This window comes from Stegodyphus dumicola, chromosome X1, assembly GCF_044657685.1.
Source record: "Stegodyphus dumicola isolate Sdum_Otavi_A_Nest chromosome X1, ASM4465768v1".
NCBI lineage: Eukaryota > Metazoa > Arthropoda > Arachnida > Araneae > Eresidae > Stegodyphus > Stegodyphus dumicola.
This window is the reverse complement of record NC_140780.1, coordinates 151,184,022-151,199,629: the sequence shown is the minus strand read 5'-3', so window position 1 is coordinate 151,199,629 and position 15,608 is coordinate 151,184,022. Positions and strand designations below refer to the sequence as shown.

The 15,608-nt window shown below is 32.8% G+C and overlaps 1 protein-coding gene across 2 annotated transcripts in view; it reads left to right on the top strand.

Moving 5' to 3' along the window:
* Esyt2 (extended synaptotagmin-like protein 2) overlaps positions 1 to 15,608 on the top strand; it is a 147,824-nt gene that overhangs the window by 76,457 nt on the left and 55,759 nt on the right. For both annotated transcript variants that reach the window (XM_085808483.1, XM_085808484.1), the window contains exons 13-17: positions 4,345 to 4,434; positions 4,526 to 4,615; positions 4,760 to 4,921; positions 6,398 to 6,547; positions 11,705 to 12,051. In XM_085808483.1, coding sequence (XP_085664609.1) covers positions 4,345 to 4,434; positions 4,526 to 4,615; positions 4,760 to 4,921; positions 6,398 to 6,547; positions 11,705 to 12,051 — 839 coding nt within the window. The remainder of the gene's footprint in view (positions 1 to 4,344; positions 4,435 to 4,525; positions 4,616 to 4,759; positions 4,922 to 6,397; positions 6,548 to 11,704; positions 12,052 to 15,608) is intronic.

Below are 15,608 nucleotides of genomic sequence, written 5' to 3'. Positions count from 1 at the left end.
AACCTGCGGTTTCTCCCAACTCGCCGCTTAACCAGCCAATCCAATGCGCTGAACTTGTTTCTCCCACTCTTTTCTTTGTGGGCGCCAGATTATTTTTTCGCGTTCGCTTCAGCAGCAAGGGAATTACTCAGCTCGGACTCAGCGAGCGTGGATTGTTGCATTCTGTCTTTTTTTTTTCTTTTCTCCACACTTGCTACGAATTTTCTTAATACGTCGTTGTTACGAAATGAGTTCAAAAAAACCGTATTCTCAATATTTTCGGCCTGCCTACAAAGCCGAAGATAGACTTGATGTCCTCGTTGGTACCTTAAAAAGAATAAAAAGAGCTGATGGAACACCAAAATATGATAGACTAGCAAGAGTTTTATGTGCTATTCTCGTAATTCCACACAGTAATGCTGAGTGCGAGAGAGTCTTCAGTGTTGTGAAGAAAAACAAAACTATGTTTCGTTCTTCAATTTCACCAAAAACTCTAGAAAACATTTTAATTGCTAAATGTTATGAGGAAACTAATTGTTATGACAGGAAATTTTCTAAAGAATTTTTGGCTAAAGCCAAAAAATGCACTCTAAATTCATTGCAATAATTTTTTTGTGTAACATTAAGTTCTTGTTTTATGTTTCCTAATAAATTTTTTAGTTACTACTTAATTGAGATTTACTAATGTAAGTACAATTTTCTTTTTTCTATTTCTATAAATTGTTATTTTTTAATATCAAAGCATGATATTAATTCTTCGTGTTCTTCTGAATTTGGGGGAGAAATCTTCTGAATTTTTATCTTTAGAGGTTGGCAGGTATGCCATTTGAAAAAGAGCTTATTGTTGGTGCCTGTTTAGCAGGAGCGTCGATTTCGAAAACGGCAAAAAAGGCTTTTCAAAAGTTGGAATTAGAACCCTCAGTTCTTCTCCAGAAAAGATAACGGCGGTTCCAGCACACTTTTTCAAGAGAGTGATTGGCATTGTCTCCAATAAATTGTACGGCAGAACAGACTCTGCTGTGCTTTGACTGACACACATCGTCAACCAAGGCTTTTCTCAACAAATTTCAGCTCATACCATGAGCAAATAATTGCAGATGTTAGGAATGCATAGTCAGGTGCCTGTGAGAAAACCACTTATTTCTGACTGACATGCAAGAATTCATTTGCAGTGGTGTCTGGAAAGAACACATTGGACATTTGGGGATTAGAAACATGTAATGTGGTCAGATGAATCACGCTACACCTTATTTTGCAGGGATGGAAAACCTCGAATTTGGCGAGAACCTCAGGAAGCCATGAATCCATCTTGCCTTACTCGCACTGGGCAAGGGTCTGGTAGGGAGTATCATGATATGGGGCATGTTCTGCTGGCATGGAAGTGGTGTCCTGGTGTTCCTCGAGGGTAAACAAACAGTCATGAGATACCTAATACTGGCACATCAAGTGCACCTTGTAATGTTGCATTTTTACCCTGATGGCAATGGATACTTCATGAACAATAAATGCAATTATACATCTTGGCAGAAGTGTTCAAAATTGGGTTTGCTGTACATGAGTTTGACTTCCAGCACCTTCTCTGGCCACCACATAGCCAGGATTTTAACCCCATAGAAAATGTATGGGATATGATGGAAAGACACATCCGACAGCAGTCTCCTTTATTGCATTTTAAGATTAAATATGCTAAAACTGAAGAAGAATCTTACTAAACGTTTTTCTAATCCATGCTTTTAATGCAATGTAAGTTATATGACAAAGTCAACAACAAATCGCTCAACTGAGCTTCTCAAAGTAGAAGTTGAAGTACATTCTGAGATGTTGTCAAACAAATATATGAAATAAAAAATTACAATACCTTGTTTTTTCTTTTGTATCATAAATAACTTCAACATCCTTTTCCATCTAATTTACAAGATCTAAAAAAACTGCATAGTCAATGCATGGTATTCTCTGGATGTAAAGGTACTCCAGAAGCATGTAGACTCAATGCCCAAACGAATCAGAGCAATTATATGTGCAACAGGTTGTCCAATAAAATATTGATCTTTGTTTCTAATTCATTGGCCAGTGTGTGTAATTCACTGGACTTTTTAATTCACTGTGAAGACAGACGACAAGGTGTGACACACACGCACAAGGAAAAAAAAAAACCGAGACTAAGAGTGTAGCTTGAAAACATAATGGAGCTGGTAACAACTGCTTTGGTGACGTCAAGCCACACAGCTCCTCTCCCCATGTGGCAGGTTTCGACTTAACCAACCACGACAGCGGTGAGTACTGAATCATTGAGTGAACCCATGCAACTGCATTCTGCCAGAAAAATGTCTAATGTAAAAACCGAACAGCGAATCAGCATCAAGTTTCTTGTGAAACTTAAGAAATCAGCCATGGAGGACACATTTCAAATGTTAACCGAGGCTAGTGGAAATGAAACTTTGTCTCATGCACGTGTGTTTGGCATAAGTGGTTTTCAGGGGAAAAGGACACTGTGGAAGACGATGAGCGTGCTGGGCGCCCAAAGGGCTGCCCAGTATGTATATCATAATTGAATTGGTTCCCAGGGGTCAGACTCTTAATCAACTACTACATTGAATTACTAAAAAGTCTACATGAAAAAGTTAGGGAAAAAAAGGCCACAGTTGTAGTGTGATGGAAGGCTGTTGCACCAGGACAATGCACCCGGCCCTATCTGTAAAACAGTTTCTGACCAACAAAAACATTACTGTGTTGGGGCATCTTCCTTATTCAGATTTGGCTCCATGCAGCTGGTTTTTTTTTTTTTTTTTTTTTTTCCTAAAGTTAAATTTTACATAAAGGGAACCCATTTTACCTCAACTGAAGAGGTTCAGGCAAAAATGGAAAGTCTCCTGAAGGCCCTTCCAAAAACCTCGTTCTAGAGCTGCTACCAGCAATGGCATCACCAAATGCAGAAGTGTGTGAATGCTGAAGTGAACTACTTTAAAGGTTATAATGTCACGGAGAACAGATTCTGTAAGTACAATGATTTATTGGACCAGTCTCTCTCTCTCTCTCTTTTTTTTTTTGTGTGTGTGTGTGTGACACCTTGTAAAAGTTCAAGTAATAATCTAAAAATAATTTGAAAATTAAATAAAAAGAAACTGATAGCATTTAAATAAGAGTGGAAAAAATATGCTTATAAGGATGTAAAGAGTTCTTCAATTAAATAGCCTCAGAATTTTTTTTGTGGAGGCAACCTGTAATTATTCTGTTATCTGAATCTGTGATGTCCTTCTGGGGGGGGGGGACAATCTCTAGATTGTTCAGTTTGAGGTTTGTTTACGAAAACAAATGAAATGTTGAAATTTTGTTAGATATTATGAATTTTTTGGTGACAGTAAATTCTAGGCATTAATCCAAATTAAAAATTTTTGGTACTAAAAAAAGAAGTGGCATGCCAAATAAAATTCATATAAAAGCTGTAATGTAGAGTGCTTAGTTTTTTGCTAGATTTTCTGAAATGGGCAGTTTTCCTTTTACCAATAATTCCTGTAAATTTTCTGCAAAATCTTAAAACATTATGAAATTCAGAAACATTGTTTATATAGTTACAAATTAGATATTTTATGACAATAAAGTAGTCTTCAAGCATTGTTGACTGAGGAAACTCATAAACTTATTTTGTCTGTTCAAGGAACCCATAACTTTTAAAATTTATTTTCTTCTTTTTTATGTTTGCGTAGAAATTTAACCATTCTCAGGAAAGTTAATGTTAAAAAAGCATTGAAAATATACTCAATGTTTTGTGCATTTTATCTGGAAAACGAAAAGAAAGCAATTCAATTTCATCACAGTTTTGTTGAATTCATATGTTGATTTTTCTTGCCATTTTAGATTGATAGTTCAACAAAAATAATATTGTTGTTTAAATGAAATCAGTAATCATATTTATGATGTATGTTTCATAATATATTTATGATGATACAACTTTTCATAACAGTTGCAAGAAATGAAAACTTGGCTTGTTTAATACTTTTGAGTAGTATTCTACATATAATACCAAGCTCTTTAGTAAGAAATCCTCTTTTACCACTCTTTTTTAATACTGCCATTTGTAAAATTTTTTATTAAAATTATCTGCTCAAAAGTCTGTTTATTGATAGTCCTCATGTGCTTTGCAGTAATCAAGTAAACATTAAAATATTTACCATAAATGCACGAATTATTTTAACTAGTCACATTATATTTAAAATTAATTTGTGAAGTTAGTTCATAAAAATATGTTATTCTGCAACTCATTAGTAATTTAAAATAAGAGTGGAATTGCAGGAGTGAAAATTTAATTTTTTTTTGGTTTAGTCTATCAATTTGAATTCTGATTTCTTATCAAAAATTTTATTTTAGTGGCTTCAACTTGAAGATACAAAATCAGGTTCTGTACATATTCAGTCAACTTGGTTAACATTAAGTGAAAATCCTGAAGACTTGAGTCAAGTAATAAATATATTCATATTTAAACAATATTTGAAATATAACTGAAGTTTGTTTTAAGTTCTTTAACGAGTCTTATTTTTGCATGTTTCAGCAATTGCAGGAAATTCGTAATTTTAATTCAAGAAATACTATGTATTCTGCAGTTTTACTTGTCTTTTTGGATAGTGCTAAGCATTTACCGGTAAGTGCATGTACTTTGGTAACTCTGAATTTATATTTTACATTTGCATTTATATTGAAGATAGGTATTACTTATAAAATGCATTAGGAAATTCATTAAGTATATTAATTTCCTGTCATTAAAATGCTTTTTCATGTATTTCAGAATGTTAACCGTGGAGCTGAAGAACCAAGTGCTCAAGTTCATTTCACTGTGACTGGTTTCAAAGAGTCTAGTGCCATCCGTCCTCATTCTAATGATCCTATTTGGGAGGAAGCATTTCGATTTCTTCTCCATAACCCCGAAATTCAAGATCTCACTGTTGAAGTAAGCTACCTATTTCTTTTCAAAGACATACTATTTTGAAAATGTGTTACATGCATGTACTTGATTATCAACTACTGTAAAGCTAGTCTCAGTCCAATCATGAAGTTCAGGTAAACAAGAAAATTACAGTTTTTTCCAGCTTCAAAGAACTTCATGCTTATGAAGAAATTTATTACCCCTGTTTCAACTATGATGCTCATTTTTATGTGAGCAAAATTTTGCACTGTGTATTAGTAATAGAGTATCAGTTTGAATGTATGTAATAAAAAGTTCAGTTCTTATATTGTTTGTTGTATATGAGATTTCATAATGGTGAAAGTATGGCATTATTGTAGTTAATCCCAGTAGTTTTTGGTGATTAAAAGAACATTTTCTTTGATTTCCAATAGTTGACCCATGCTCTCCCAAAACGTAAAAGATTAAGTAGTATGTAAAAAAAATAGAATTACTACCACCTGATTGGTATTTTCTTGGAGCACGGATTCTACTCAGGTGCCATAAAATCCGCGATTTTTCTGTTAACTGTTCTGCTTACATGTAAAACAAGCAGTATCCAGTTGCTTGTAATTTTTGGAAGGAAATTGGACCTTTTCAACTTTCACAGTGTCACACTTTTTGTAACATTCCACAGTTGGGTTGAAATTCAACTAGTTGGATGTCATTTCAGATATTCCTGATGGCATAGGTTATTACTGTGTGAAAGACACCATTTTGCATGTAGAGCTGAAGCATTGTTAGGAGTCCTGTAGAGAACAAAATTGGAAGTTCTGCTGAAATGTTATTACAGTCCTGAAAACAATGTAGAAATGAAACATGATGAGTAATTAAGGCTGTTATTCTTACTGCGACACTTGGCATACTTCTGTGGTTTCATGTAAAAGGCAATGAAATTTTGTGTAAGAAATCCTTCCCTCCTACAGTATCCTGCGTTTAGTGAAAAAAATAATATAAAGGAAGCATTTCCGAAACTTTTAGACACAGAAACTGATTTATCAAAATCTGCAGCTACTGGGAAATAGTGAAACTTAAAAATTCTGCATGTAGTTTCAGACAAATGAAGTTTTCACTTGCCAAGTGAACATATTTCATTTCCTTCACTGTGTTATTTTTAAAGAGATTTCATACATTTAGACATTAGTGTAAAAAGTGAAGTATAAAACTTTAAAGTTAGTGATTTGTTTGTTTAAAAACTGTATTTATATTTTTTTATGTGAATTGCAAAATATAATATGTGCTGCATATTAATTCTGAGGTAAAATATCCATTTAGCTAGCAATTCTTTTTTCTTCCTGCAAGAGCACTTTATTTCTAGATTTTAGACGTTCATATAAGGCAGTTGCAGAAGAAAATTGTTAGAAAGTTATGCATCACATAATCCTACTATTATTTTTGATTTAGTCTAAATACTTTGTTTTAGGTTTATGCATCACATAATCCTACTATTATTTTTGTTTTAATCTAAATGCTTTATTTTAGGTTACAGATACAAAGTCCAACAAGCCGATCGGTATGACAAGGATACATCTATGCCGACTCTTAAGAGAAAAGGGCATGCAAATAGAAGAGCCATTCCAACTACTTGGAGCCGGCCCAAATTCAAAAATTTTAATGACTTTGCAACTCAGGGTTGGTATTTAAGATGTAGAATCTGATAAATTCTCTAAATGTAATCCCATCTTTTTAAATTGTACAAATATGCTCTCTTTATTGAATGATAGTTTCAGTGTCATTCATTTTTTAATGTTTGCCTCACTGCAAGGTGTGTTAATATTTTTTGAAATAGCAAAGCAAGCCATTGAATATTAATTGATTATAATTACATAACTCATTAAATATGCTATGTTCTGTTCTGAAATTAAAGTCTTATTGCTTACATGTCAAATTGTCAGAGTTGCTCATCTTTTTAACCACTTTAACCACTCTGTAAATATTGTAATATTTAAATTTAAGAATTTTCCCGATTTAATTTGCAAATTGAGTTTGCTTATGAAGATTATAGAAAAATATTAACGCAATATTAAAATTGTCATTCTTTTCATACCTCTAATTTAGTACTTTTTTTGAGAAACATGCTGCTTTTTTTATTTTGAGCATATTATAGTACTGTGTGGTCCAACCTTTAGTTACCCAAGGGCCAATCAAACGTTAGTATAGGAGAGTGAGGGCCAAAGACATTAAAGAAAGAAAATGAATTACATATAAATCACTAGTTTAATGAATCATTTTATTTTACAGTCTAGAAATCAATGTGATGATTGGCACTGCTGTTTTGATACAAGTTTATCAATGTCCACTGTAATTTCAGTAAGGCAAAATCTCAGGCTCGATTCTGGTGAAGCACTTCCAATGCGATTTCTCGTTTTTGATATAATTTTGAGAGCAGAAGAAGCTTTTCCACACATATGTCCTGCCAAATATACATACTGCTGATTTACAAAGAGAATTTATGCAGTTTTGGAAAATGTTCTTCAGAAATCAGTTTCCAGAAATGTTCAGTGACATCACACTTTTTAATCTAGTAGAATGGATCTGCCTGAAGATTACAAATTTCCATTTGAAGGTGGCAAGGCACCTCACTTACTTCAGTCTCTATGGGGTTGTTTAAAAATAAAAGTTTTGTTTTTAGGAAATCAAAATCCTGGAATCTGTCTTGGAACTCTCTCTTGGTAACAGAAATTATTTCACGAAACATACTAAAATTTGTGTTATTTTCTTCTTTCAGCTGCTGACAGAATGAGAAGTGTGCTGTAGTGTTTGCAAAAATTTTTGCAAAAGCCTTCAATATTGTCCATAAAGCTCGAATATATTTTGGTTTCTGCCTTGTAGTTTCTAGTTTAAAGTATTTAAATAGGTTGTTAAATCTGTCAGAAAAGCAAGATTATTTAAAAACTTGATTTCTTCCAATTTTTCTTGATACGTATGCCCAATGTTTTCTTTTTTGAGGAAAGCAAGAATTTTATTCCCCAACCCAAAAATACTGTTGTAGACAATTTCCAGTACTTAGCCAGCACACTTGACAGTACAATGAAAGGTCACCATACTCGGCATCCATATTGTCCATAAATGCAATAAATGCTCTGTGTCTGTGGGGTTTGCCTCCCATTATAAATTTACAATATTTACAATAGTTTTCATTGTCCAAGCTTTATAATTTTTATTATTCAATTATTATATCTAATATAATTATTTATCTTTGTTATTTAAAGCAGTAAGATGGGTCTTTTGTTTTTACAAATGTTTAACTAACATTTTTTCGACTACAGAAGGGCAAGTGCCAACAAAATGAATAAGAGAGCCACATGGACCATGCTGTATAGTAGAATTGCATTTTGGTGTGTTGTTTACTGTGATACTTATTGTTTTTGTAAAGTTAGTTCACAATGATCATTCTCAGCTCTTTTTATGCTGCTTTAAAAAAGGGAGCGAGTTGTGAAGTGTAGTCTTCTGAGACAAATTATGTTAAACACTGGGGTGTGGAAAGTTATAAGCTGCTAAGTTATTGAGCAAGTATTTAGTATAATAATAAGGTTTATTTGAGCAGTATGGCTAGAAAGTAGTTTACGAATGTGAATAAAAGATAATTAAAACAACTATACAAATGATTAATTTTTTTTTTTTTTTTTTTGCCTGTTTTCAGGCAAATGCAAGGAAAAAGTGCATGTAACTGAGATGTATTTCTGATTAAACAAAATATCTGGACCTCATTTTCTATGTGTGAAACACCTGCATCCTACTGAAGGAACTAGCAACATACATACTTGGACCCTGTTTTAAAAGTGCAGTTTTTGTTTGTTAACTAACTGCAGCTGTTAAAGAGTAGTACTGTTAAAGAGGATTGGTGCAGTATGGAAAGTAAGACTCCTGTGCTTGAGTCTGATTTTCCCACCTCTCAAAATAACACTGCCCATCTATTCTTGGTTGTGCAGGTATTCTGCATTTATATTCCAGGTGGAATGACAGATTTATCAATCAAGACTCATTTTATGACTATTCAGCTAATGACGGCTTAAAATTAAGACTAAAATGAAGGAAAATAGGTAAAAAAGTGTTAAAAATTGAAAGTTAAATTTTCTGCAACAAAAGAGCAGCCATGACCAATAATTACTGTATTTTAACAGCTATATTTAGCCTCTGTTTATGTAGCCCTCTTCATTTCACTTTAACATCATGGATTTTATATTTAACAAAAGGAAAAACAAATCCTTATGTTAAGAATTAAAAGAATGAGCAAATCTTCTGGATGCTCTTAAAATGGAGTAATTCATACAGTGAAAGTTTAAACTGTTACGAACTTAAAATTTTCTTTATTCTGATGCTTTCATTGAGAAGCAGAACTGACTTTAGGAGTAAAATGGAATTAGGAGTTAAAATGCAGAATTAGTTCTTTATTACCATATATTTAATGAAAAACTAAAATCTTAGCTGTGAACTGTGTCCTATCTTATAACACAGATGATTGGCAGCTCTGGTCTTCATCAAATGATGCTTAGTATGCCCTCTAAATCTTTGGGTATGTCTCAGCAAGGATTATCTTGGTGCCATTTAAATTTATGTTTACTCTCTGCAGTCCACTTTCAGATATGAGTGGGAATGTTATTGACCCAAATCTAATCTTTTTTTTCTTTTAAATTGTCCTTTTGAAACTGCTTTAATATTTAAGAAAGGAATTGTAATAATTTGGTAACTATCCCTTAACTCATATATTAAAAGGAAACATATGTACTTAGTTACACATTTTAATTACCTTTCTGATTGGGTGATGAATCCATTTTTTACCAGGCATAAAAACTTTGGAAGGAATTTCTTAATTTTTTATAATTTAAATTTTATGGAAATTTAAATAAAAGTCTGAGTTTTTTTTTTTTTTTTTTTAATCTTAGTTTTTGCATTTGTGCAACATGAGCAGGAAATAATGAAATGCCAATTTTGAAACAAGAGTGAGAAAACTGTTTGGAAGTTTCATTTCTTCTGTTTGTTGTTGTTTATGTTGTTACTCTTTATGTTAATCTAGCTGGTTAAGTTTGGAATGGAAATAAGGATTTGGGACTCTGCATCAATTCCTATCCTGTCCTAGTTGGTAAATTAATCCCATGTGCAGTTGGTTGAATAAACATCAAAGCCAAGCGACCTGTATTAAAGTTTGTAACTTTTGATGTTGTACATAACCACATACCAAGCAGAAAAAAGCAGATTGTCATGAATTTAGTATCATAAAATAACCATTATTTTTTTTTAAGGTACTTATAAGGTACAGATATTTTGTAAAATAAATAAAAGTTGTTATTTTAATTTGTTCTTTTTATAAGTCTGATGATAGTTAGGGTGCTAACTTGCTTGCATTTTTGAAGTAATTTACTGGCAATTTGGTGAACAGACTTAGTACAGAGTAATACAGTTATGGAATAAATTATTTATGAAATAAAGGGCATAATCATCCAATATTCAAAATAAAAATATATATTTTGTAATATGGTTATACATTTTATAAGCATATTAACATATACAAGTAATTAAATATTATGAATTTGATTATTAGCTTCATTGTGGAAGCATAATACTATAAAATGAATGTTAGCTGTGTTAAAACCCTAGATTGAGTTTTATCAAAAACTTGATGAAACACAATTCTAACACAGCTGATATGATAAATAATGAGCTTTTTTTAATGAAACTATGAGTACAACATATATCAAAGAATGGTGATGATGTTTCATAGATATCGGCTGGTAGCATCATAAAACATCAGGTAACATCACTTTTATCTGATGTTTTGTTGAGGATGAAACATCAGGCAAAAGTGATGAACATGCAGTTGCACCTTGGAGAAATCTTGAAACAGTCAAGAAAATGCAATGGTTGGTGATAAAAGATTGTCAACTAATAATTAGATTGTGAGTAAATTGAGAATGCCATTTCGTGTGCTGTACTCAGTTTTAGCTTGTTAAATTTTAAATTCAACTGACACTGATTCCTGAAAATATTCTTAATAAAAGGTGAAACATTGGTATGTGGTTATGACTTTCAAGTAAAGGTGGAATCATCTTAATGGAACCAAGGTCTCGGTGACCAAAGCAGGCATAGCTGTAATGGAGATATCTGATTTTTTTAACCACCCAAGGCATAGTTCTTTCTAAGTGTGGTCCTTAAGGGCAAAATGTTAGTAAAGAAAGTCAACTGACCCTTATCCATTACCTTCAAAGTGCTGTTAAGGTGCAGAGACCTCTTTTAGAAAAGTGATGACTAGGAGATCCATTAAGATAGTGTTTTTATCTATGATCTCCAGCTTCCATATTCTTCAGGCATGGCTGCATATAACTTTTGGGTATTTTTTATGTTGAAGATGGCACTAAAAAGATTAGAAGGGCAAAACATATTTAAAACTAATGTGAACAAATCATTTTATGGAAGTCTTACTAAGGTACTAAATGTTTTCAGCAGTGAAAAAACTTCTGTGAGAAGAGTTTCAGTAAAACCAGGGCTTGTTTTAAAATGATCTGCATTTTTTCCATCAGACCTTGCATAGTTAAAAAAAAAAAAAAAAAAAAAAAAAAAAAAAAAAAAAAAAAAAAACACTAGCTGTTTTAACACTGGTAAAATGTATAAAAATAAGCTTTCTGTTAAATTACAAGAACATAAAAGAAACAATCTCTGTTCCTTGATTAATTTTACTCATCGCTAAAAATCTTAGAAGTAGTGTATAGTGTTTAAACTTCTGTTAAATTAATCTTTACTAACTATGTTCTATATTTTAGTGAGTTTTTTTATTTTATTTATTTTTTCAAGATTTTAGTACCAACTTCTGGTAAGATAGATTATACAAAGAAAGATAAATCAGAAAAAGAAAATTCACCTGAGGAAAAGGAAAGTAAAATTGATGAAGGTTCTGAAAATATGCCAGATGTTTCTCTAAGTGCTCGCCCTTTAAGTCCAACTACCCCAACTATTCAGGATATGATTCAAACTTCCATGGTTGCTGCTGCTGACAGTGCAGAATTCAGAAGTGAAAAAAGAGATACTTCACCACCAGCTTCTTCACCTGTGAAAACTTCTCCTCCTGATTCACCATCATTAAAATCATCTCCAATTAAAACACCCTCACCTGTAAGGAAGAAAACGTCTTCACCACCAAGGTATATATTTAATTTAATGAGCTATTGTGTTTATTTAATTTAAGCTTTTCTGCAGTTCATTGTTCATAAAAATTAAAATTAATTTTAGATGAAGGTTTTTAAACTGGAAGATTAAAATATCAAAACTTTCTAAATAATGGAAAAGAATTACACACCAAGTAAAACTGAGCTTGAAAAAAATATTGACTGGCCTAAGCTGTATCTAAGTAGGGGTGCTTTTAATGATTCAACCCTACTGCTTTCTTCAGCTGCAACTAAATTGAAGACAAATTCTGCAGATAGAAAGAGAAACTGATTAAATTTTCTAGAAAATTCTTCAGTCTGTTTTTATCTTTGTGGTATATGGTCTTTAACTGCAGCTGAATAAGTCAGTATTGTTGAATCCCTGAAAATGCTCCCATGAAGATAAAATATGTATAAATTAACATTGTTTTTCTTATACTCACTTTCTAAATAATATATTTTTTAATAACATAAAATAAGAAATGTAGAAGACGCCCCATTTATCAGGAAAATTAGCTGAAAACTAACAATCTGAAGATAGAAAGATGTATGTAACCTATACCGTATTTATTTGAATATTTTCCCCTTTCTTTACTAATTTTATTGTATTGGAGGAGAAAATGATGTGAATAATTTAATTTCTGAAGGATGCAGTTTTACATAAAGAACATAAAAAATTAAAAATATTCACGGATAAACTACCAACAACTAAAATTATTATTTATGTGAAAGATTAGTACCAACTTCTGGTAACATAGATATTTTTTTCATCAGACCTTGTATATCCCCCCCGAAAACTCTAGCTATTATAACATTGGTAAAATGTATAAAAATAAGCTTCCCTATTATTTCTTTATCAATCAGAGCCCAAGAGTCCGAAATTAACAATGAAATCAAATTGATGGAAAGTGTTGATTTTTCCAGTTCTAGTACAGTTGTTTGCAAGAAAACAGCCAGTAAGTGGTTGTTTCAGCAGAGCTAAAAATTATGGCATATAATTTAAAGGAGCTCACTTTCTTAAATGACTTGAGGAAGGAATCAAAGACATGAATATTTTTAAAATTTTCAATCTTGTGCTGAAAACTTAGGGTTTGGGGAATACAGAAGTTAAGTATGGTAATAATAATATATATATATACATGTATATAATTGAAAAAGAAATGTAAAGCTAACTAGTAATGAGACGTAAGACCTATTTGGTCTCAAAAATTTTTGCGCATAATGCTGCAAAAAGATACGAAATAATAGTAGGTAGAAACATTGCGGCGATCTTGCTAAAAAGTTACCAGGAGCTGTAGCTCCACAAAATAGTTCAACTCTGTATTACTAAAATATGAACTAAGAAGAATTTTTTAAAAAAATTTATCTGGAAAAACTGGATAAAAACTGTAAACACGCGAAAGAAACCTGTTAAAATTAATGTTGTAAGACACACACATATAATATATAAATATATATGCTTTTATACGTGAAATTACTAAATATATTGTTGCATAGGTCCAATGATTGGTTGATAAAATTTATTTTATCAAAAGAAACATTTCAGAGTTCTGGAACTTTCCACAGAAATACTTGCACAGTTGTTCGCAGTATCACGGAGTACAATCACTAGTTACACTTCAAACTACTAAGAAAATTAAACACAACACAATGCAAACCGCATCTAAAGAGCAAAGCTAACCTGAAGATATCTCATTATTCTGAACTCACACTGATCTAACAACCACAACTGAAGGCAGTTGCTCTCTCCGGCCTTATATAATTTTCACCGCAACCAAGTTATTTGTACTACTTTCTGCTTCTCGAAATTACTGGAACAGAGACCAGACCAAAATGTCTCCAAGTTTGGCGGCCTTTGGCGATTTCTCTCTAACTTTGATGAGAAAAATTAGTCTCCAAAGCATTGCCATCATGGCGGTATCCCGCCAAGTTAGCCAGATAGCTTCAATGTTAAATAGACTTAGCCCTGTATTCTTATTTTTCTGCCCGAGCACCCTTTCTCTAGATTTTCATGTTACATTATGCAGAAAAATATAATTTCACTAAAATTATCCATATATGTACAAAATTGGTAACAATATATATTGGAACCTTGAGAAACAAGTTTAATTTGTTCCAGCATTGAGCTCTTATAGTGAATTTCTCGTATCTAGAAACAAACTTCCCCATTGAGAATAATGAAAATCCAGTTAATTGGTTCTGCACTCTTTAAAATATCAAAATAAAAATCAATTTTCGTAATAAATAACACTGGTAAATAATGTAACCATAGTTTACCTTTGTGAAGAGTCCTGACTGGCAATAGAGATGTGGGGAAGGAGAGTCCCCTTCTGATTCAGGAACACTTTCTCTTTTTTTTTTTTTTTTTTTTGAATTCTACCCCCACTAGAAGCAGAATCACTTAACTTTCTTTTAGGTGTAGGTTGCTTTACCAAAAACACTTGCATATGTCTCCTTTTAAGATGCCTTTAAAATGTTGCACTACATTGTCACTACCCAAGTTCATGGTGTGCCCACATACTGCTTTATTAGGGTGATTTTCTTCAAAGTTTTCACTTCTTCCCACTTTGCCGACACTTCTTAAATCTGACTGGAAGAGAGTGCCTCATATCCTGTTCACTCCTCCTGTAATGAAAGCTTTTCTACCACCGCTTGCTGCTGCTAATTGTGAAGTCCTTTAAGTTCGTTTGTTGTAAGTTCTTCACTATGCTCCTCCACTAACTCATCCAGATCAGCACTATCTACGTCCAAACTTCGACTGTCTGCACTGTGTTGTCCACAGTGTAAGGATCGAAACTTAAGTCAAGAATACTTTGAAGCCACAGGTATTTCCATGCTGAATTCAGGGTCCTTACTGAGACTTCTTTGCAAGCTTTATTAATGAGGTTTAAACAATTCAGGATGTTGATGTGATCCTTCCTAAGTTTCCTGAGGGTCAGGCTTGTATTTTCGGCCACTTTAAAACACCTCTGGAAACACGTTTGTCACTTCAAAACATCTTTGAAATTAAACAGCTTCATGTACAGCTTCTTAAATTTGGAAATAACGTGCTGGTCCATAGGCTGGAGAAGTGTAGTGGTGCTAGGAGGAAGAAACTTGACTTTTAGGAACTAAAATTTCTCAATCAAATCATCTTCAAGCCCTGGAGGATATGCGGGAGCATTATCAAGGATGAACAAAGCATTGAGTAGCAACTTATTTTTGTGAAGGTATTTTTTCACTGAGGCACCAAAAACTTCATTGAGCCACTCGGTAAAAAATTGCCATGCTACTCAGGGTTTGCTGTTGGCCAGCCACATCACATTCAGTTGAATTTTCTGCACCTTCTTCCTTTTGAAAACTCGTGGATTTTCTGAGTGGTAGATGAGCAGCGGCTTGATTTTACAATCCTCTTGGTGCAAAACAAGAGGGTAAACCAATCTTCATTGGCTTGTGGCCAGGTAAAGATTTTTTGTTTTGCATGATGTAGGTATTCTTAAGAATTTTCTTCCAGAAAAGACCTGTTTCTTCACAATTAAACACTTACTGAGGAAGAAACCCATCCCTACTAATAA